Source organism: Lithobates pipiens, unplaced genomic scaffold (genome assembly GCF_037356315.1).
Source record: "Lithobates pipiens isolate NorthernLeopardFrog02 unplaced genomic scaffold, aLitPip1_a1.2 Scaffold_28, whole genome shotgun sequence".
In the NCBI taxonomy this organism is placed as follows: Eukaryota; Metazoa; Chordata; class Amphibia; order Anura; family Ranidae; genus Lithobates; species Lithobates pipiens.
The window spans coordinates 165979745-166000669 of NW_027507789.1; the positions used below are offsets into that span (position 1 = coordinate 165979745).

At 43.1% G+C, this 20925-nt stretch overlaps 1 protein-coding gene across 6 annotated transcripts in view; it reads left to right on the forward strand.

Moving 5' to 3' along the window:
* RARA (retinoic acid receptor alpha) overlaps positions 1-20925 on the forward strand; it is a 254848-nt gene that overhangs the window by 163313 nt on the left and 70610 nt on the right. Inside the window, exon 1 of one of the 6 annotated variants that reach the window (XM_077459841.1) lies at positions 8303-9729. The exons of 4 other annotated variants lie outside the window; for them this stretch is intronic. In XM_077459841.1, coding sequence (XP_077315967.1) covers positions 9561-9729 — 169 coding nt within the window. In that variant the 5' untranslated portion in view covers positions 8303-9560. Of the gene's footprint in view, positions 1-8302; positions 9730-20925 lie in introns of those variants that run through there. One more of the 6 variants, XM_077459843.1, reaches the window with a different exon arrangement.

Here is a 20925-nt window from a genome sequence, read left to right on the forward strand (position 1 = left end):
GCGGGTCGATCACTAGGTCAGCTCCTCTCTAACAAGAATGGCCATAGATGGCTCCTAAACTGGACTGGTTTCTGCTGAACTGTCTAAATTTCGATCTATGGGCAGTTTTAGCTCAGCACTAATGGCTAGTGGACCTGGTAAAACCGTATTGTGCAAACTACACAATACGGTATAAGTAGCTTGTAGTAGTAAATATTCATGCATGGTCGCACAGTGCATATGTGATTGATCACCAATACATAACTGATTAGCTCACACCATGTGGTGCCGTCTGTCCCCTGTGTTTAGAAGTCGATCACTACTACGATAGTTTGCTAGTTATTTTAATATCCAATTGAGCTGCTAAAATTTCCCCTGTAGCTCTAGGCTTACAGCAAATCAAGTGCCTTTGATTGATTTAGAATAGGGTTTTGTGTGTTATTTGGGACCCCAGCAATCCTGGAGATCCTACTTCTACACCTGCACCAGATTGCGCTTATAGACGCCTTTCAATGTTAAACCCTGAGAAGTGGTCGAGACCTTTTTATATTGGTGCGTTACACATTTTCAGCAGCAGAGGGGGGAATTTATGGATTGGGCTTTAATATTCTATTACAGGCATTCCATAATATTTCCATAAATCTCACCTTCAGTGTTTGAATATGGTTACGCGAATAACCAGAATTTTTAACATATAAAACTCCTGTTTTTAATACGGTACTTGAATTTATGTATCCTCAAAGTGTATGAGAAAAAGTTTGGTCTCTTCCTTTTCTACAAATTCTTTGAAGTGTATCTAAAGTCAGAACTTGGTGGCAAGGAGTTAGAACCCATGTCAAAATGTATTTCTCTTTGCCTTCTTTTAAAGAGATTCAAACTCGTTGCCCTGGTAAATTAAATGAGGGAAAATTCTAAATACCAGAGCTGAAAAAAATAGGGGATTTTCCCATAGGGTTGCTTGTTCTGGCGACAATGGTCTAAAAAGAGATTTCCCACACTTTTTAGAGAAAATCTTTGTTCTTTGCTAAGGTAAGTATATATTTTTTTTACGTATTTACAGGTATGTTTTACACCTGCTCACTGTAGGTGATTTGTAAAGAGGAGGGGGCCTGGGCAATTTGAGCAGGGCTTGCATTTTAGCGCTCTACTAAAATAGTGAGCTACCCTAGTTGGAAGATCTCTGTGCAACGCTGCCAACTCTTTCATGTCCTTGCTAAGAGATGGTAGGAAGGATGCGGACTGTGCATGCGCAAATTCTTTCTGTCACAGGACACGTAGTTGTAGGCCATTACATTATGAAAAACAAGCAGATTTCTCAGCACCGGACTTTATCAGAGAAACATCTGCCTGTCTACACCCATCCAGGGATCTTAAGCCACATACAGTACAATCTAGTTGTACAATCTCCTTTTGAATTAGTTTAAAGCTAGCCTGATGAACTGCCAAAATTTGTCTCTGCCAGGCCCCACTTCTGTTGTCGATTTTTGTTTAATTAAACCAGCTGGAAAATAGTTGGCCGAACAACGAATACATTCAATCAGTTGCAGCCACTGTTTGGGTATTCGAACAGCCAATGTCAGAATACAATAGCCCAGCAGAGGAATTTGTCCATTTGCTCTGTTTAACATGGATGGAGGAATCTGTTTGATTTCTTTAGTTCAACGTAAAGGTAATCTAACACTGTATGGCGAGCTTAAAGTTCCACCTAAGCAATATATATAGTTTATACCCATTTAGGAATGCCCTTACACTACATAGGTGTTTGTAAAGCAAAGTAAATGACAATAGGTGGCTACCAGGTGTAGCTGATTTTTGCCAGTTCTGTTTATATGTGCCATAAGACACACTGTAGGCTGTTTTTTCTCATGGTGCTCTGGCCATGTTTTTTTTTTCAGTTGAGTATAATTTTTTTCCCGAGACTTTTATGGAAGGTAGTGAGACCTATGAAGGTGGTTATGGAAGGTGGCGAGACCTATTAAGATATTTATGGTAGGCGGTGACACCTGTGAAGGTGGCTATGGAAGGGAGTGAGACCTCTGAAGGTGGTTATGGAAGGTGGTGAGACCTATGAAGATGTTTATGGTAGGTGGAGAGACCTGTGAAGGTGGTTATGGAAGGCGATGAGACCTGTGAAGGTGGCTATGGAAGGTGGTGAGTCCTGTGAAGATGATAGTTGAAGGTGGTTATGGAAGGGGGTGAGACCCATAAAGGTGCTTATGGAAACGCTATTGTGTGGTCATGCACCGTTGGCTGCTTACAAATATTAATGTTCTCTCCTACCTATGCACTCTGTGCAACCTCTACAACAATCCTTTTCCTCTCTGATCACCTAATTAGATTCGCTCTCTCCCTGTCTTCCTCCACCTTTCACTTTCGCGTAACAATCACCCTAGAAACCTTCGCCACTTCAACCCTCCTCTTCTCTATTCTGCTGCTGACCACCTCTATGACAAAATCTCACCCTTGACCTGCCCTCATCTAGCCACTTCTGTCTACAATAGATCCCTGTTCTCTGCCCTGGATGAGTTTGCCTCCCTCATTTCACACAGATTCATGCCCTGACCCCTGCAACCCTGACAAACAGATGACTCCAGAAGTCTCCAAAATGTAGCCATGCTCTTGAGCGTCTGTGAGGCATAAGACCAAGTCTCACGAAAACTTTAATGAATACAAATCTGGTCCTTCAAAAATACTATTCCTGCCATGCAGACCTATTTTATCACCCATTAACCTCTTCTCATCCAGTCGCCATTAGCTCTTCTCTACCCTTAACTCTCTACTTCATCCTCCACTGCCTGCACCCACTAACTCACTCACTGCCCAGGAGATCGCCAATCACTCCAAAAATAAGATTGAATCAGACTGTGATGAAATCTCCACTCTACAGATATCCCCCTACTTAACACCCCATGTCCACAGGTTCCCATTTTCAACCCTGCTACTATAGACGAGGTTGCTAAAATTATTTCTAACACCCACCTGTCCTCTGGACCCAGTTCCCTCTCAAATACTGAGGTCACCTTCTGCCTTTATACTACACTCTCGAACCCACATCTTTAATCTCTCCTCTTCGGACATCTTCCCCAACTCTCTAAAACATGCACTAGTCACCCTCATACTTAAAAAGCCTTCCTTGAACCCTACCGATTTTTAACAACCTACGCCCCCACCTCTTTGCTTCCCTTTTCCTCCAAACTCCTTGAACGCCTGGTCTACAACCAACCTCATGACCACTTCATTAAGAATAACCTTGATCCCCTTCCGTCTGCCCTCAACACTCCACAGAATCTACTCTCCTAAAACTTAAACGACTTACTAACAGCATAAATCAGTAGACACTATTCTGTACTCCTACTTCTGGAGCTTTTGGCTGTGTTGGATATGGTTGACCACCCCCTCCTTTAAAACAAACGTTACTCCTTTGCTGTCTGTGCTCTTCGCTGGCTCTCATCCTACCTATCTCACAATTCTACTTCCTCCTCTCCTCTCTTCTTCCTTTCTCCATCGGTGTCCCCCAAAGTTCTGCTCTTGGACCTCTCCTATCGTCAATCTCCCTGGATCAGCTGATATCTCTCAACCCCTCAGCTCACTTCATCAGTCTTCTCGTGCATCACTAATTTACTAGTAGACATATCAATCTGGATGTCATACCACTTCCTCAAAGACAACCTGTCCAAAACCAAGCTCATAATATGAGCCACGTGCCTCTTCCCCTGACTTCTCTGTCAAGCTCAATGGCACAACTATTTACCCATCCTCGCTTGCCAAGGTGCTAGGTGTTATTCTGCACTCTGAACTCTCCTTTTGCCGCACATCCAATCACTTTCCAAAGCTTGTCACCTCAACCTCCGCAACATCTCCAAAATATACCCCTTCCTAACCAATGCCATCAAAAAGCTTCTAATTCACTCTCTGGTCATCTCCCGCCTCGACTACTGCAACTCCCTCATTGGCTTACCTTTTAGGGCTCATGTACACAATGAGCAGCAAAGCCACTACCAACACCAGTAAAAAGCAGCTGTAAAAACTTCTTTTAGTAGCTTTTTGTATAGGCGTTAATGCACGTTTAGCTACGCTAGCTTTTAGCAGCATTTCTCTGCCTCTATTCAAAATCAATGGTTCCATATGAGAGCCCATTGATTTGAATAGAAGTCGGATCATGATTATTCAAGTTGCAGTGCGACTTGTGCATTAAGGATCTTGATGAGGAACTCCATGCCAAAATGAAACAAAAACGAACGGGGGTCCCTTCGATCTGGTATGGATTTTAAGGGGAACCCCACAACAAAAAAATTGTGGGGGTCCCCTAAAAGCCAAACAAGACCCTTATCTGAGCATGCAGCCCAGAATGTCAGGAAAGGGGGGGGGGGGTGAGCTAGCGCTCCCCCCCCCCTCCTGGACCATACCAGGCTACATGCCCTCAACATGGGGGGGATGGGTGCTTTGAGGCAGGGGAGCCTTGGCCCCCACTCCAAAGCACCTTGTCACTGACAGGGCCTCTTCCCGACAACCCTTGCCACAGGTTGTCGGTCTGCAGGCTTATCAGAATCTAGGAGCCCCCTCTAACAAGGGGGCCCACAGATCCCGGCCTCCCACCCTATGTGCAGGGCAGCCCTATTGTGCGAAACGATGTACCTGTACGTCATTTCATGCACGACACACCGTGGGCGCCACCCGTGATCACTCCTCAGAGGCAGAACAGGGATGTAAACAAAGCAGATCCCTGTTCTGACAGGAGAGTACAATGATATTGTCTGTTCCTAGTGATTAGGAAAAGCGATCTCTCTGCAATTCCAGTCAGTCCACTCCCCCCACAGCTAGAAATGCCTCCCTAGGACACACTTAACCCCTTGATCGTCTCTTAGTGTTAACCTCTTCCCTGCCAGTGTCATTTATACAGTGATCAGTGGATATTTTTAGCTCTGATCATTGTAATAATATCACTGGTCCCGAAAAGTGTCAAAAGTTTCCAATCTGTCCGCAGCAATGTTGCAGTCCCGTTAAGAATCGCTGATCACTGCCATTACCCCAGGCAGTGATGTCACAAGGGGCGGAGCCTCCGGATGACGTCACCGGTGGTGCTGCCCCTTGGCTATATAAGTAATGGCAAACGGCGGCCCTAGCATTACATCGGGAGAGAGCGTTGAGAGAACATGAGAGGAAAACAGCGGAAGAGGATAGCGGAGAGATGGGAACCGGCAGAGGGAAAAGACAGCGGGGAGAGGAGAACAGGCATTTATAAGAATTCCTCAGCGGTGAGAGGAGAAAAACTGGAGGGAGAAGAAATCAGGAAGAATCTGCTTTAACAAATTACTTTGTCAAAAATCGGTGTACCGTTTTTATTTTTGACACATTTTTTTGGAGTGAATGGGTAGGGGTACGATGTACCCCATACTCGTTCACATAGGGTGGGTCATCATGATCCGACTTCTGGTGCGACTTCTATTCAAATCAATGGGCTCTAATACGGAACCATTGATTTTGACATGTAAAAAAAAAACGTGTTAAGCTGCGTTTAGCAGCATCAGGCATTTTTACAGCTCATCCGCCTCTGCTCCTGAATGCACAGGCTGTCTTTTTTTTTTTTTTTTTTCTACTGTCCCTAAACGCTTATGCCTCCAAACGCCTCTGACAGTTTATGTGTGAATGGACACATAGGCTAACATGGAGGGGTGTTTAAAAGCAGTTAAAAATAAAATCAGATGCCCCTTACAGCAGCTGTAAAAACGTCCTGTGTGCATGAGCCCTCAAATAGGCTATTCCCTACTCAGTCCATCATGAATGCTGCTTCCAGACTCCTCTACCTTACCAACCACTCAGTATCTGCTACCCCTCTCTGCCAACCCCTCCAACTTGGCCCCCAGCTACATCACTAACCTAGTCTTAAAATACCAACCAAATCGTTCTCTTTGTTCCTTCCAAGACCTCCTGCTCTCTAGCTCCTTTGTTATCTCCTCCCATGCTCAACTTCTCCCGAGCCTCCCCTATCCTTTTGGAATTCCCTACCCCAACCTATCTCCTACTCTATCCACTTTTAAGCGATCCGTAAAATCATTTCTCTTCAGAGAAGCCTATCCCCACCTAACAACTGTACTTTTATTTTCTCCATCAGCACATCCCCCACAGTTATTACCTTTTCTATCACTTGACCCTCCCTTTTAGATTGTAAGCTCTAACGAGCAGGGCCTTCTGATTCCTCCTGTATTGAATCATATTGTAACGGTTTGCCGTTACGTTGTAAAGTGCTGCGCAGACTGTTGGCGCTATATAAATCCTGCATAATAATAATAATAATGTTTACAATGACCATTTTCCCCATCAAAGATGGTTCTTGTCGGACTTCTATGTTTATATTAGGGCTGCAACTAACGATTATTTTCATAATCGATTAGTTGGCCTATTATTGTTTTGATTAATCGATTAATCGGTTAATAACCTTAAAAAAAAAAAGTGGGTCAAATTGACGTTCATTTTTCACCACAGTGATCGGAAAACTTCTCGGTCAAAGGAATTTGCAGACCGTGTATGTGGTTTTTGTTCAGAAATGAAGTGAAAATTTCAAACAAAATTCCTTAATTCAGTGAATGTACAAAGATTTTTCATCTGAATATTCTCACCTGAAAATTGATCCGTGAGGCCAGCATAAGGCCGCGTACACACGGGCGGACTGTTCGCCCAACTTTGTCCGCTGAACAGTGTTTGGGCGGACAGTCCGCTCGTGTGTGGGCTTTCAGCGGACAGTTTCAGCGGACAGTTTGACGAACAAGGTTTTTCGGAAATTCCGTAAAACTGTCCGCTGAAACCTTGTTTGAGCGAACAGTCCGCCCGTGTGTAGGCTTGTTCGTCAAACTAAGTTCCGCGCATGCTCAGAAAGGATTTACACGCCGAAAGTTATAATGCAGTGTATAGGACGTCGTATTTTTTGTCCCGTCGTACGTGCCGTTCACGTCATCGCGCACGGTTTCAGCAAACTGTTCGTTCGTCGTGTGTGGCCATGTCCGTCCATGCTAATTTTGAGCGGACTGTTTGCCGAAACTGTTTGACGGACAAAGTTGGGCGAACAGTCCCCGCGTGTGTACGCGGCCTAAGGCTCAGTACACACCTATGCAGTTTTTGCTTTTGATCTGTTTCTGCAGTGCTTTTTGCTGTGCGTTTTTTGATTTTTGCGCATGTGATTTTACTGCAATTTGCATTTTTTTGGGGGCAGATTAAAAAACACAAATTGCTGTAAAAACGCATTACATTCTTTTCTGCAGCTTCTCCATTGATGTATATTGAACCAAAAAAAGCACTGTTTTGCGTTAAAAGTCCCTGACCCTTTCCAAATATGTAGCGGCTGAAAAAAAGCACAGATATGAACGTGTCCCATAGGAAACCATGTAAATGAACTGTAGTGCGTTTCTGCAAAAAAAGCACCAATAAACACATAGATGTGAACCAGGCCTAAGACGTTTAGTAACATAATGGGGTTAAAAATACTAAAATTAGCCCTTTATAGTACAAAAAAGCAGATAATCACTACTGGAAGGGGTTCATTTTTTTACTGTAGAACAGTGAAAGTAATATTTACAGTAGTGATTATATTTTTGTACTATAAAAGGGCTCATTTTAGTTTTTTTTAACCCCATTATGTTACTGGCCGATTAATCGATTATGAAAATAGTAATCGATTAATTTCATAATCGATTAATTGTCGATGAATTGATTTGTTGTTTCAGCCCTAGTTTATATTTAGCAGTAAAGGAACATAGCCCAGGTGGCACACATACCAAAATAGTTGCTATCTAGTGCCCATCGTTAGCAGTTGTGCAGATTCATTCCTACTTTTATATGTAAGTACAACTGTACACATGTGTTCTATTTAACAGGTCTTGATTGTGTGTGGATAATAGACAGTGCTGGTAATGTGATGTGTCCCGCACTAATATCCTAGAAGGAGAGGGTACGGGGGGGGGGGGGGGGGGGTCAGGGAAGGAGTGGTCAGTCCACTTCAAAATATGCAGGAAGGGGGGGGTGGGAAAATCTGTGATGTCACTAGCTGGAAGAAGGAACTGGTTGGGTCATTTGGAGGTGAGAATTGAGGTTCAGGAAGAGGTCATATGCATTATATTAGGCAAATGAAGGGGGTAGTGATGGAAAGGCATTTAGATCATGGCCACTCCTGAATAATACACGTGAAGTTGGGGATCTGGAGCGTCCAGCCTTTTGTTGGGACTCAGCATTGGGCCCCTGCTGGCAGGGAAGAGGTTAAGAGTGAGGGAGGGTGGGGTGTTGACTTCCAGGGCTCAGCTGCTTTCAGTCCATCAGAATGGAGAGAGGAGGGGGGAGGAGAGAGGAAACACGGCATTGAAGTCTGCAGCATTGAGCACTGTTCCTATGTGCCACCACAATCCAATCTGAAGGACAGGAATCCCCCTGTATTTCAGGACTGCCTGCAATATCTGGAATCTCCCAAGAAACTGCTTACCTTTCAGCTTTTACCTGCATTACCCTAAGGATTCTGGGAAAGCCTGCCGAATACTAGGACTCCATCATACTGGCCAACTTGCCTTCGCGGTCAGGGTTCCCCGTACTATCCTGGCCAAATCAGACATTCTACAAGAGTTATCACAGCTGGGCACAAAGTCTCCAGTGTGGGATCAAAAAGTGTTCTTCTATTTCCAGACTGCCTACATCCTATCGCGTAATCTTGGAGGCAGCGAACGTTTATTTACATCAAGGACTGTGTATAGTAAGGATTCCCCTGACGTTCTTTAAACAAGGACTAGACTCCGGGTCTGTTTCACAAGGAAATCCCTAAGTGTGTAAATATAGGAACGCTGGATTGTAGGATTTAGGGCTTATTTTACACAACGGTTATCCCTAAACCACCAGGGAATATCCGCACTCAAGGTCTCAGCATCCTACAGGAGATTTAGATGGACGCTCTTAAATCTAAACAGATTTTCCATGTTTAAGACTTTCTATTTTTAAAAGACGTTAGCTGGTGATGCCAGGCAACCTGTTTTAATCCTGAACCACTCTCCCTAATTGACCTACCCCCCCCCCCCCCCTTTCCGAAGGAATGGAGTAGATTCCCCGCTCTTAAGGATTTTGGAGATTTCCATGCCATCAAATAGACTAAATCTGCAAGTACCTCTCATTACCGGTGGGCACGTTGGCAACTCGCAGTCACAGCATGGTAAAAGAAATTTGCAGGCTTCAAAAATTCCGAAGGATTCAGGGGATGGTTGTATACAGGCTGTGCCAAAACCATCTGGAGGGCTTTTGGTTTTAAACTTTGCACTGTCTCCCTCCCCCTCTCCAACAATTTGATGGAATCCATGCCGAGAGTTAAAGGAATCTCCTATCAGATACTGCTGTTGGATCCATCTGCAGAAGCTCAACACTCTTCCCTCTGGATTGAAAAATCCCATATGGTTTTGCGCTGGGATTTCTAAATCCATCTAATCCTTAGTGAATATACATTTTATATATATATTTTTTTTTTTTCATTTTGGATTTTCGAACAAAAACCCTTTTAAAGGAAAAAAATATATTTTTCTACGCTTATATATGGTTTGCTCGTGGCAGGGTTTAAGATGTATGAAAACGTGGATGTTCCAGGTCTGGGTACCAGCCCTACACACTATCATATGATGGATTTTTATGCACAGAACAGGGCCTGTCTAATGTCGGATAAAGGAATTGGGACGATTCATCCTTTCGGGACGCCACTCCGGAACCAGCATTGGAGCCATTCCAACCATTGTACGTAGGTGCCGAAATATAGCATTCCTAGTCTAATCTATCTGACCTAGATCTCTGTATGTGGGACGAAGGCCATTGTATATTGATAGGCTGTGTGTGCATGTATGTGTATATAACATCAACACGTAAACCTCTCTCGTGGTAACAAACTCACTATGTGTACATAACCATTAGGTTGAAATTCTATACCATTCTATTATCAATTTATTCCTTAATGTCAAATTTATTATTTTTTTTATTTTTAAGTTGTGTTACGCTGTCTTTTTTTTAATTTTTTTTTTATTTTTATTTGAAGCCTTTATTTTATTGCATTTATTTTTTTTTATCTCAAGCTACGTGACCCTATTGAAGTGCCATTTTGTGTTACTTTAATTTTATGTTTTATTTGTGGTATAGCACATGCAAATAGGATATACTGTTAATACTAGTACTGTTAATTTTTTTTTTGTTACAGGTGAGTATTTGACTCTTTGGAAGCACCTATTATTTTTTTTTTTAATGCTATTGTAGGATGTTTCCATTCGGGTGTAAGATAGCACTTTTCTTAGTCGTCCACTACAATAGAGGCATTCTACTCGGAAGAAATAAAAGACATTCTCAGCTCTGCTAAATGGGCTTGCAGCCCAGGGTTTCAGATGATAGGACAATTCTGCCTCTTATATCCTTGTCAGTTTTTTTTTTTTTTTTTTTCGGGCCAGGGTAAAATTCACTTTAATAAGGATCTCTCACTCTACCTCCTAAAGAAGTGAAGATATTTCTTCTCTGTAATTCTGTAATCCTGTTTAGAAGATGAGCTTATGCTGTGTGACAGCGAACTTAACCGCTTCATCGCCAAAGGCCCAAGATATGCGGCTTCTCTCCGTATAGTAGAGTAGTGCTTCTATTCCACATCGGGTTGCATTGTGCATTTGTTTTCCCACACCTTTTATAATTAGAGTCGGCATTCACAACTCATGTCTGTTGGCCTTTTGACATTTTCCAAGATGGCTGCTTATTTACCGTGTACTTTTTTTGCTGGTGAATATTAAAAGGAGCTTCCACATTTGTAGAGAAAATGCTGTTGCATTTTACTAGAAAGGTATTAACATAGTGTGAAGCAGACATTTTTTTATTTTTCCTCCAGAATGGTGTTTTTTTTTAGGTTTTAGGCATTTGGTAGACTTTCGTTACTCCAGCTAAGAATATCTATATAGGTCTTATGACTACTCGTTGCTTTGTTTAATGTGAACAAAGGTAGGGACCTCTAAAAGACCACCTTAAGACTTTCTAAATCGGCCATATTATTGTTTCCATAATTTGCACACCGAACACGGCTTAATCTTTTGCCTTTGGTCCCTAGCAATATTAATGCAGGAAGAAAAAGGCTTTGAGGAGCAGAGGCCTTGGTGATTACCTGAAAATGATGTGGCAAGAGCAAAGAATCAAGTAATCCATTTAGTCGCCTCATTTTCTTGTTAAATCCGCTAACATGGCTTCTTTGTCTCAGTTATGGGCTTATTCAGCAAAACCATAAAATGCAGCGACACACGTTTGAGATAAGTGGTTGCTCTGGGTAACAATGGTTGGTGTATCCCCCACTTTTCTGTCCGCTGCCATCATGAAAAAGCCCAATGTTGTAATTCTTATGTTATGTAAGCCTGTATGTGGCACTATTTTGTAAACTGAAACATGTATGTGGCACTATTTTATAAACTGAAACACAAGTGAGAATGTTGACTATAGCAACCTTTGCCGGCTGGAAGTAAGGAATCTGGTTGTTGTGGGTGATAGAACTGCTTTTTCTGCATTTTCTGATTAAGAAAAAAATGCAGCAGTCATAATGAACCCTGACCTTGAAGTTTTACGGCATTTCTAAGAACCATGAATGTGTTATTCCATAAGCAGTCAAGAGGAAACTCCTTAAAATCACTATTTTTAGCCAACCTAAGATAACTCTTTTTGAACACTGCTGAGACGTTTACAGATTCTTAGCTTGTATCCCGTGTATTTCGATGGAGACTGCCCATGAAATCGCACACCGAAACGACTTCTCAGCAGGAATTGGCCTACCTGGTCTACCCAACTGCCATACCTAGCAAATATTGGCAGTCAAAGCAAGGGATGATGATTGTGGACATTTTGTAGGGCAAAATAGAAAGAGTTGTTTGAGCATTGTCCTCATTTGAGATCAATCCTCGACCCCTTGGCTTTAAATCCCACCGGACTTATTGGAGAGCTATCAGATAGGACAACCGCCAGCACTCTTTATTGGTGGCCAGGGCCCAGGAGAACCTTTCTTGTAGATATTCTGCACATGCATGCTCCTCGTTAGACTTGCAATGCCTGTAATTCTTTTTAGTGCAAAACCTGTTTGGAAGAAGTTCGACTTTTTGTTGCTCTTCGTAGGAACTGCATACTTGGGACCATGCCAAGTAGTAATGTATGCCAAATTGCTGACTTACGAAAGTGTTTTTTTTTCTTTCCTCTCCCCCACGCTTTATTTTCTTTTTGTATATTATCTTTTTTCCGCATGTGTTTTTTGCTACAGAGGAAATTGTACATCAGCCAGATTGGAGCGGTTAATGGCTTTGTTTCTGTGGCTGTGCAAGGATGGGAATGTCTCTTGTTATCTATGATGATGAGCTTCTACCTACCAGGGTGGCAGAGATTAAATAAGGGACTTGTATCCTTATTTTATCTTTTCACTTTATCTATGGCCTGAGGAGGAGGGGCCACATAAACAATTAGTCTTCATTGGCCCCCCACTGTCTGTACACACTGGAGCCTGGAGATCAGAGAGAACACAGAGATTCAGTCACACGTCCCCCGCACTCTGTACACTTGTCCCTGGGTGGGTGTTTAGAATGCCCTGTGTTTGTTAACAGTGCCATTTGCATTCCTGGAAAGTGTTTATTCTACCCAGAAAGAAGAGAAGACATTTAATGTATATGGTGTTGGTTACGCTGATACTCAAAGTGAATGCAAGTCCAACATCTATTTTTCAGTATGTCTGGCATCATGCCTGACTGTATACCAGAGCAAACAACTTTTTGGGAATCTGTTGCAAAGTTTCTTATCTGGAGATGCTGCCAATAACGGCTCTTCCTGTTGTAGGTTCATAATGCTCAACCACTACCATGCAACAAACAGCAGCATCATCGGGCTGCCATGTGCATTCTTTCATGAGTTGGCTGGTGGACTGCCCATCAGGTCTGACCATCTGCAGGAGGGCACACAATCTTTCTACCAGTTGCAAGGCAGTAGCTTAATGTTGCCAGCTTACAACTGTTCGTGTTGTTGCTGCCTTCCTTGCTCCTTCAGTCGGCTGTTAGGCGGCCTACCTGAGATGCTGCGGCCCAATGGCCAACCAAGGGACATGCATGGCAGGCTGACAATACTGGTGCAAATTGGGAGGCAGTGGCTTAGTATTGTGTCACTGCAACAGGAAGTGCCATTACTGTCAGGATTTCTCAACAGATTAACAAAATGATTTTTGCTTAAGAAAAATGTTTGCAGTGAGCCGTGATGCGGTTCATAATCAAAAAAATTTAAGGTTTACCTACACTTTAAAATGTAGCCAAAGCCAAAACTATTTTTGGATAGAGAAGGACATTGATAAAACCCTGTCTTGGTTGTGGTAAATCTCACTTGCTGACCTGGAGATGCAATAAAAAATGAAAGGAAATCCCCTTCTAGACCATTGTTGCCGAAACACGTGTCCCCATTGGAAGATTTTTTTTTTTTTATTTCCTCCTGTGCCCTTCCAGTGAATCTTAAGGCAGTAGTAAACCCTGGGAACCCCCCCCAAAAAAGAAACCTGCAAGACAATGGCATAATATGCTAGTATGCATCGCATACTAGCACGTTATGATATATTCACTTTAGAACGAAGCCCCTGCAGCGGCGGGGCTGATATGTTCCCCCGGTGTTTATTCTGGGTTTGAGGGCTCCGGTGCTGTGAGTGGTTGGAGCCGCGATGACGTCACTCCTGTGCATGCACACTGGGGCCCTCAATTCCTGCAAGGAGTTCTGAAGCTGCGGCACAATACGCTGGATCTTCAGAACGCATGCGCCACTGACATCAGTGGCTGCATGCAGGATAAATAGCTCCTAAATGGTGATATTCATTTTACCTACAGGTAAGCCTTTACTGAATCTCAGAGTATTTAAACCCTGCAGGCTTCTGGCATTTTTTAAATTCACAGGCACACCATCCATACACAAAGATCTGTGAATGGTGAGACTACAAGTCACATCTTCCACTGTGGAAGACTTGTAGATCCCATGGTGTGATAGTACAGTGAGTCATTAGACTCTAGTCTATTGATTCTTCCTCCATTCCCCCAACTGAAGGCCTGTAAATTGGTACAGACCTGTGGCTGGAGGAATAGTCTGCAGGAGCGAATGCATTGTACTCACAATCCATTAATCGTGGATGCAATTCTTTATAGGCTCCAATGCAAAAAAAAATACATTTAATAAACCATACATATATTTGAGATAATTTACTCTTGATGGTGCATGGGTGCTTGACGCTCTGGCATATTTGTGAAATTGGTTAAAGAACGCCTTAAAGCGGAGTTGCACCCAAAAATGGAACTTCTGCTTTAAGGGAAGGTGACCCCCTGACATACCACATTTGGCATGTCATTTTTTTGGGGGGAGCGGCAACCCTCTTTTTAGAGGGTTCCAGCTCCTACTTCCTCCCAGGGCACCGTGGCGCTGGAAGGAAGATCACCTCTCCCCCCTTCCTCTCGGCAATCATCTGGGACATGTCACAGGTCCCAGATGATTGCCCGGCCAGTCACACCGCGGCTCGCGCATGTGGCTTTACAGCCGGTTGCCCACAGTGACAATACCGGCACCACAGAGAGGAAGGGGAGACGAGCGGGGCTTCCTTCCCTCGCATTGCTGGACCCTGGGGCAGGTAAGTGTCCAATTTATTAAAAGTCAGCAGCTACAGTATTTGTAGCTGCTGAATTTTAATTGTATTTTTTTATTGGAACTCTGCTTTTAAGCCTTTTCATATTGTTTTCTAATTGCACAGCTGCCTGTTTTTTTTTTCTGGATAGACTGGGGAAGAGTTGGAATCCTCTAAATCTTCCCCACTCTTTTGGAAACATTGGGGTTGATTTACTAAAACTGGGGTGTGCCAAATCCAGTGCAGCTCTTCATTGAAACCAATCAGCTTCCAGCTTGTATTGCCTAAGCCTAATGGAGCAAGATGAAGTTAGAAGCTGATTGGCTACCATGCACAGAGGCACTAGATTTTGCACACTACACTTTTAATAAATCAACTCCTTTGTGTTGTAGGGGCCTTCCGCTCATTTTCTGGCCAGGTGACGGGTGTCTGATGGGAAAAGGAAGCAAGGAGATAGTATAGTAACACTGTTGTCAAAAAAATCTGAACAAATCACTGCAATGAAAAGGTGATATTACACTTACCTCTCCAGCTTACTTCCATCTGAGTGCTTCCACCACTGTCAGACTCTTCAACATTCAATACTTTCAAGAGTGCCAAATTATTATTGTTATTATACAGGATTTATATAGCGCCAACAGTTTATGCAGCACTTTACAACTTGAGGGTAGACAGTACAAATACAATACACTTTAATACAGTAGGAATCAGAGGTCCCTGCTCCTTAGAGCTTACAATCTAAGAGATACAAGAGGTAATAACTGTGGTGGGGAATGTGCTGATGGAGAACATAAATGTACAGTTGTTAGGTCGGGGCCAGATGGGCTTCTCTGAAGAGATGAGTTTTCAGGGATTGTCTGAAAGTGGATAAAGTAGCAGAAAATCTGACAGATTAGGATAGAGCATTCCAGAGGATGGGAGAGGCTCTGGAGAAGTCCTGAAGGCGAGCATGGGATGAGGTGACAAGGGAGTTTGAGAGCAGGAGGTCTTCGGAGAAGCAAAGAACGATTTAGGTTGGCATTTTGAGACTAGGTTAGTGATGTAGCTGGGGGCCAGGTTGTGGATGGCTTTGTAATTTATAGTTAGTATCTTGAATTTGATTAGTTGACTGACTGGCAGCCAATAGAGGGATTGGCAGAGGGGTATAGCAGACGCTGAGCGGTTTGTGAGGTGTATGAGCCTGACAGCAGCGTTCATGATGGACTGAAGTGGGGATAGCTTATTTAGAGGTAAGCCAATGAGGAGGGAGTTGCAGTAGTCGAGGCGGGAAATGACCAGGGAGTGGATTAGAAGCTTTGTGGTGACATTGGTTAGGAAGGGGCGTATCTTGGAGATGTTGAGGCAGCAAATTTTGGATAGTGATAGTGATAGGCCGAAAGGTTAGTTCAGAGTCCAGGATTACACCTAGGACCTTGGCGTGGGGGGACAAGTTGATAGTTGAGCCGTTGATATTGACAGAGAAATCAGGAGAAGTGGCACCTGAGGGAGGGAAATATCATGAGCTCAGTTTTGGATAGGTTGAGTTTGAGGAAGTGATGTGACATCCAGGCTGATATGTCTACTAGTAAGTTGGTGACGCGTGATGAGACAGATGGAGAGAGCTGGGGGGGGTGGAGAGATAGATTTGGGTGTCATCAGCATAAAGATGATATTGAAAGCCATGAGAGGCAAGCAACTGATCCAGGGAGGTGGTGTAGATTGAGAAAAGGAGAGGTCCAAGAACAGAACCTTGGGGGGCGGAGAACGGAAGAGGAGAGGAGGAAGTAGAGTTTTAAGTGACACTGAAGGAGCAGTGAGATAGGTAGGATGAGAACCAGTGAAGAGTACAGTAATGGACACCAAAGGAGTGTAGTTTATTGAGGAGGAGAGGGGGTGGTCCACTGTGTCAAAGGCAGCAGAGAGATCCAAGAGAAGTAGTACAGAATAGTGTCCGCTGGTTTTAGCCGTTAGTAGGTAATTTGAGAGTTTAAGGAGAGTAGTTTCCCTGAAATGTTGAGAGCAAAGTCCGGACTGAAGGGGATCAAGAACTTTGTTCGTGGTTAGATGGTCGGTTGTAGACCAGTCTTTCAAGAAGTTTGGAAGAGAAGGCTAGTAAGGAGATGGGATGTAGGTTGTTCAGATTGGTGGGGTCCAGTGAGGGATTTTAAGTATGGGGGTGACTAGCGCATGTTTTGGAGAGTTTGGGAAGATGCCACAAGAGAGGGAAAGGTTGAAAATGTGAGTTAGAGCGTGTGGAATTGAGTCAGAGGGTGAGTGTAACATTTGCGAGGGAGCAGGATCCAGGGGGCAGGTGGTTCAATGAGTGTTAGATAAAAGTTTAGCAGCCTCATTAGTACTAGCAGGGTTGAATGAGGGAAGTAATGGTTGCATCTGTGGACATGGGGTGTTGCGTGGGGGAGGTCAAATGCCCCCTGCCCGTACATTGTGGTTCCATCCTTCGACTCCTGTGTCAATCAATCGGCAGCAACATATGGGTCGAGAGTTGGAACCAGAGAGCATGACAGGGGCAAAGGCATCCAAAACTGAATGCTGAAGAGTCTGATGGAGGCTTGAATGGAGATAAGGCAAGAGGCATAGGATCTGCTGATATTTATTTTGGGTGACAACTGTCTAGAACTGAAAAATTAAAGGTCTGGCAGACTTGGTCCCCACAGTGCAAACCTCTCTATTGGTTAGATGAGCGTATCCAAACCGAGCAGTCTGGAGCACACAGGAAATTGCTCCGTTTTTTATATTTTTTTTAAAATGAAGGTTTCTAAGGCACCTTTTAGATGTAATTTAGTGCATCGTTACTATGTTTCAGCCTGTGCAACCATAAAAATCGGCTTGTATAGTGGTATATATGTAGGTCTAATATCATTCCCCCCTCCCCCCTCTACATATATAGGCCAAAGAGCTTACTCATCCCCATGTAATATTTCAATCTTAAAATGGACATTCTTGCATTCAGCCCAACCCCCTTCACCCTACTGTCATCCAGTGTAATGCCTGTGAACTGCATTAGGCTCCCTCTAGCTACTAGCACCTGAATGTATCCATGGCAAGAGACACGTGCTCTGCTTTCAAAGAAAGGCGTTCTTGGCTAGCTGGCTCTGCCTTGTCTCTGCCCAAACATAGATCCTACCCTTTGGCATAGTCCACATGTCCTTCTGCCAATGTTGGAGGGGGCCAGTAGCAGTTCATAGGTGAGTATTAAGGTGCCTACAGACAAAATAGAAGGTTTTCCCAGTGTGGTCATCTACAATGATCATAGGTCTTTGTCATCCTCAGTTCCTCCTAGCCAAGTCTGCGCAGTGGAAGAATTGATCGGCCTAGATTAATTTTCTCCGCTGATTGCTATTGTTTTCTCATGCCTGAGTTCTCCCCTCTTCCAGCTCCATAGGCACAAGCATGCACGTTCAGTGGACACAAACTAACATGGTTGTACAACGATTTGTGAGAATGAAAATACGACCAGCTGTAATTTAGTGCTGAAGGCACCTTTACAATGGGGTTCCTTAGTAGCTAAGGGTAGGAACTAAGTTAGTGTTGGATATGGTTTAGCCCTTCTTTAAAGCTTTTTACCAAGTTAATGCTTTGTGATCTGGCAACATTACCCCCCCCCCCCGCCCCCGCCTAGACTGAATGGCTTGTGTACAGATTACACATGTTGTGTGTGACATAAGATGTCCGTGCACGTGCTGTGAAAACATGAATGGAATGAACACTGTATTCTAGGAACTGACATACTGCAGCTTTTCTACATAAATGTGTAGGAGGGGGCTGGGATGGTGATCCTGCATTTAATGAATTAAACCCCTCAGGTACTATTTGTAGTGTTGTCTCTCTTCGGGGGATTTTGGCTTTTGTGCTTTTCAAGTATTTTTCTTTTACACTGTTGCTTTGTGCTGTAGATTCTTTTGTGTTGTAAGTAAAGTGCCAAGACTGAAGGCTGCATTGATGTTGGTGGAGTGTGGTAATTATCTGACCAGGGTGTTTCTGCTTTTCTCTCTGCGGAGGCTTTTAATGATGTGAAGTCCATTCTTGCCCTTAGAAAAACAACAAAAGATAATGATATCAGTGTTTACTAAGCTAGCATTGCTTCCTGGTTTCAAGAGCCAAAGATGGTAGCCGAAAGTTCAAAAAGACGCGTGCCTTCAGAAATGTGTAATTCATCAATTGACTAAAGCACCTCGTGCAGGTTTTTATATACTTGTCCAAAAGTAGCTTTTTTACAGCGCTTCCTCTTTTCATATGAGTACTTGATCTAACTTTTAATAATCATAATCCTATCCAGGTAGACAATGGGCTCAACATAAATCACCCCATCTCCAGGTAGACCATGGGCTCCACATAATCACCCCATCTCCAGGTAGACCATGGGCTCCACATAATCACCCCATCTCCAAGTAGAGCATGGGCTCCACATAATCACCCCATCTCCAGGTAGATCATGGGCTCCACATAGTCGCACCGTAGACCATGGGCTCCACATAGTCGCCCCATCTCCAGGTAGACCATGGGCTCCACATAATCACCCCATCTCCAGGTAGATCATGGGCGCCACATAGTCGCACCGTAGACCATGGGCTCCACATAGTTGCCCCATCTCCAGGTAGACCATGGGCTCCACATAGTCGCACTGTAGACCATGGGCTCCACATAGTCGCCCCATTTCCAGGTAGACCATGGGCTCCACATAATCACCCCATCACTAGGTAGACCATGGGCTCCACATAGTCGCCCCATAGACCATGGGCTCCACATAGTCGCCCCATAGACCATGGGCTCCACATAGTCGCCCCATAGACCATGGGCTCCACATAGTCGCCCCATAGACCATGGGCTCCACATAGTCGCCCCATAGACCATGGGCTCCACATAGTCGCCCCATAGACCATGGGCTCCACATAGTCGCCCCATAGACCATGGGCTCCACATAGTCGCCCCATAGACCATGGGCTCCACATAGTCGCCCCATAGACCATGGGCTCCACATAGTCGCCCCATAGACCATGGGCTCCACATAATCACTCCATCACCAGGTGGTAGACCATGTGTTATATAAACCATATATGTGTATTGTTACCATAGAGCTAGGGATGCAACAATACCATTTTTTTTACAATGAGTATAAGTACAGATTTACTTTTTATTTTATTTTTTATTTTTTAGTACTCGCCGATACCAATTACCGATACTTACCGTAACTGTTTTATTTTAACTTTAGCTGTCAGCAATGGTACAAAGCATTCAAAAGTTATTTACAAATCTATTTTCTTTTTTAATTTAGTGCTTTTTCAATGTGAAATGTGTAAATATATGTTAAAATATATATATATATATATATATTTATATATTTATATATATATATATATATATATATATATATATATATATATATATATATATATATATATATATATATATATATATATATATATGTGTGTGTATGTGAAAATATTTACTAACAAAAAAAAGTTTTAATTGTTTATCGTTTAAAATAGAGGTGAACAAAAGAAAAAAAAACAGGAAAATAATAATTAAATGGAGGAGAATAGGGAGTTAATTAAGGCTGATTAGAGTAAATTAAGGGTTATTAAGGGGTTAGACAGAAGAAAATTTGTTTATCTAATCTGCAGATGAAGAAACAGAAATATACAAAAAGAAACAATGTTTCTTTTTTATTTTAGTGTTTCAGGGCTGAGCAATGTTGGTAATAAAAATTTCCAGCTGCTTTTTTCTTTTTCTTTTTTACAGCTCCAATTACCAGACTTTTTCTGGGGCGACCCACTGACAGCTCAAAGAGCTGAGCCTGAAAGTATCGGTTTCAGGTATTGGTGCATTTGCACGAGTACAAATACTTGTGCAAATACTTGGTATCGGTAGCGATACTAGTATCAGTGCAACCCTACATAGAGCAATTCCTTTGTTGCTAGGTGCATACCATGCAACAATATGCACCAATGATTCTTTAACTAGGCAGGCAAGTGAGATCTGCTTTGGACTAGACATTATTTCCTATGACCTGACTCGAGACAGACCCTGCCTACCCTGGATTGTAGACGGATGGGTTGATTTACTAAGGCTGAATAGTGCAAAGTTTGGTGCAGCTGTGCATGGTAGCCAATTTGCTTCTAACTTAAGCTTGTTCAATTAAGCTTTGACAAAAAAAAAAAAACCTGGACACTGATTGGTTTCTATGCACATTTGCACTAGAGTTTGCACCCTCCAGTTTTAGTAAATCAACCCCAGGACCTTGTTTTTAATCTTTTGCTTGTTTGCTAACTTCACAGTGCAGCCAGCTCCTTAAATTT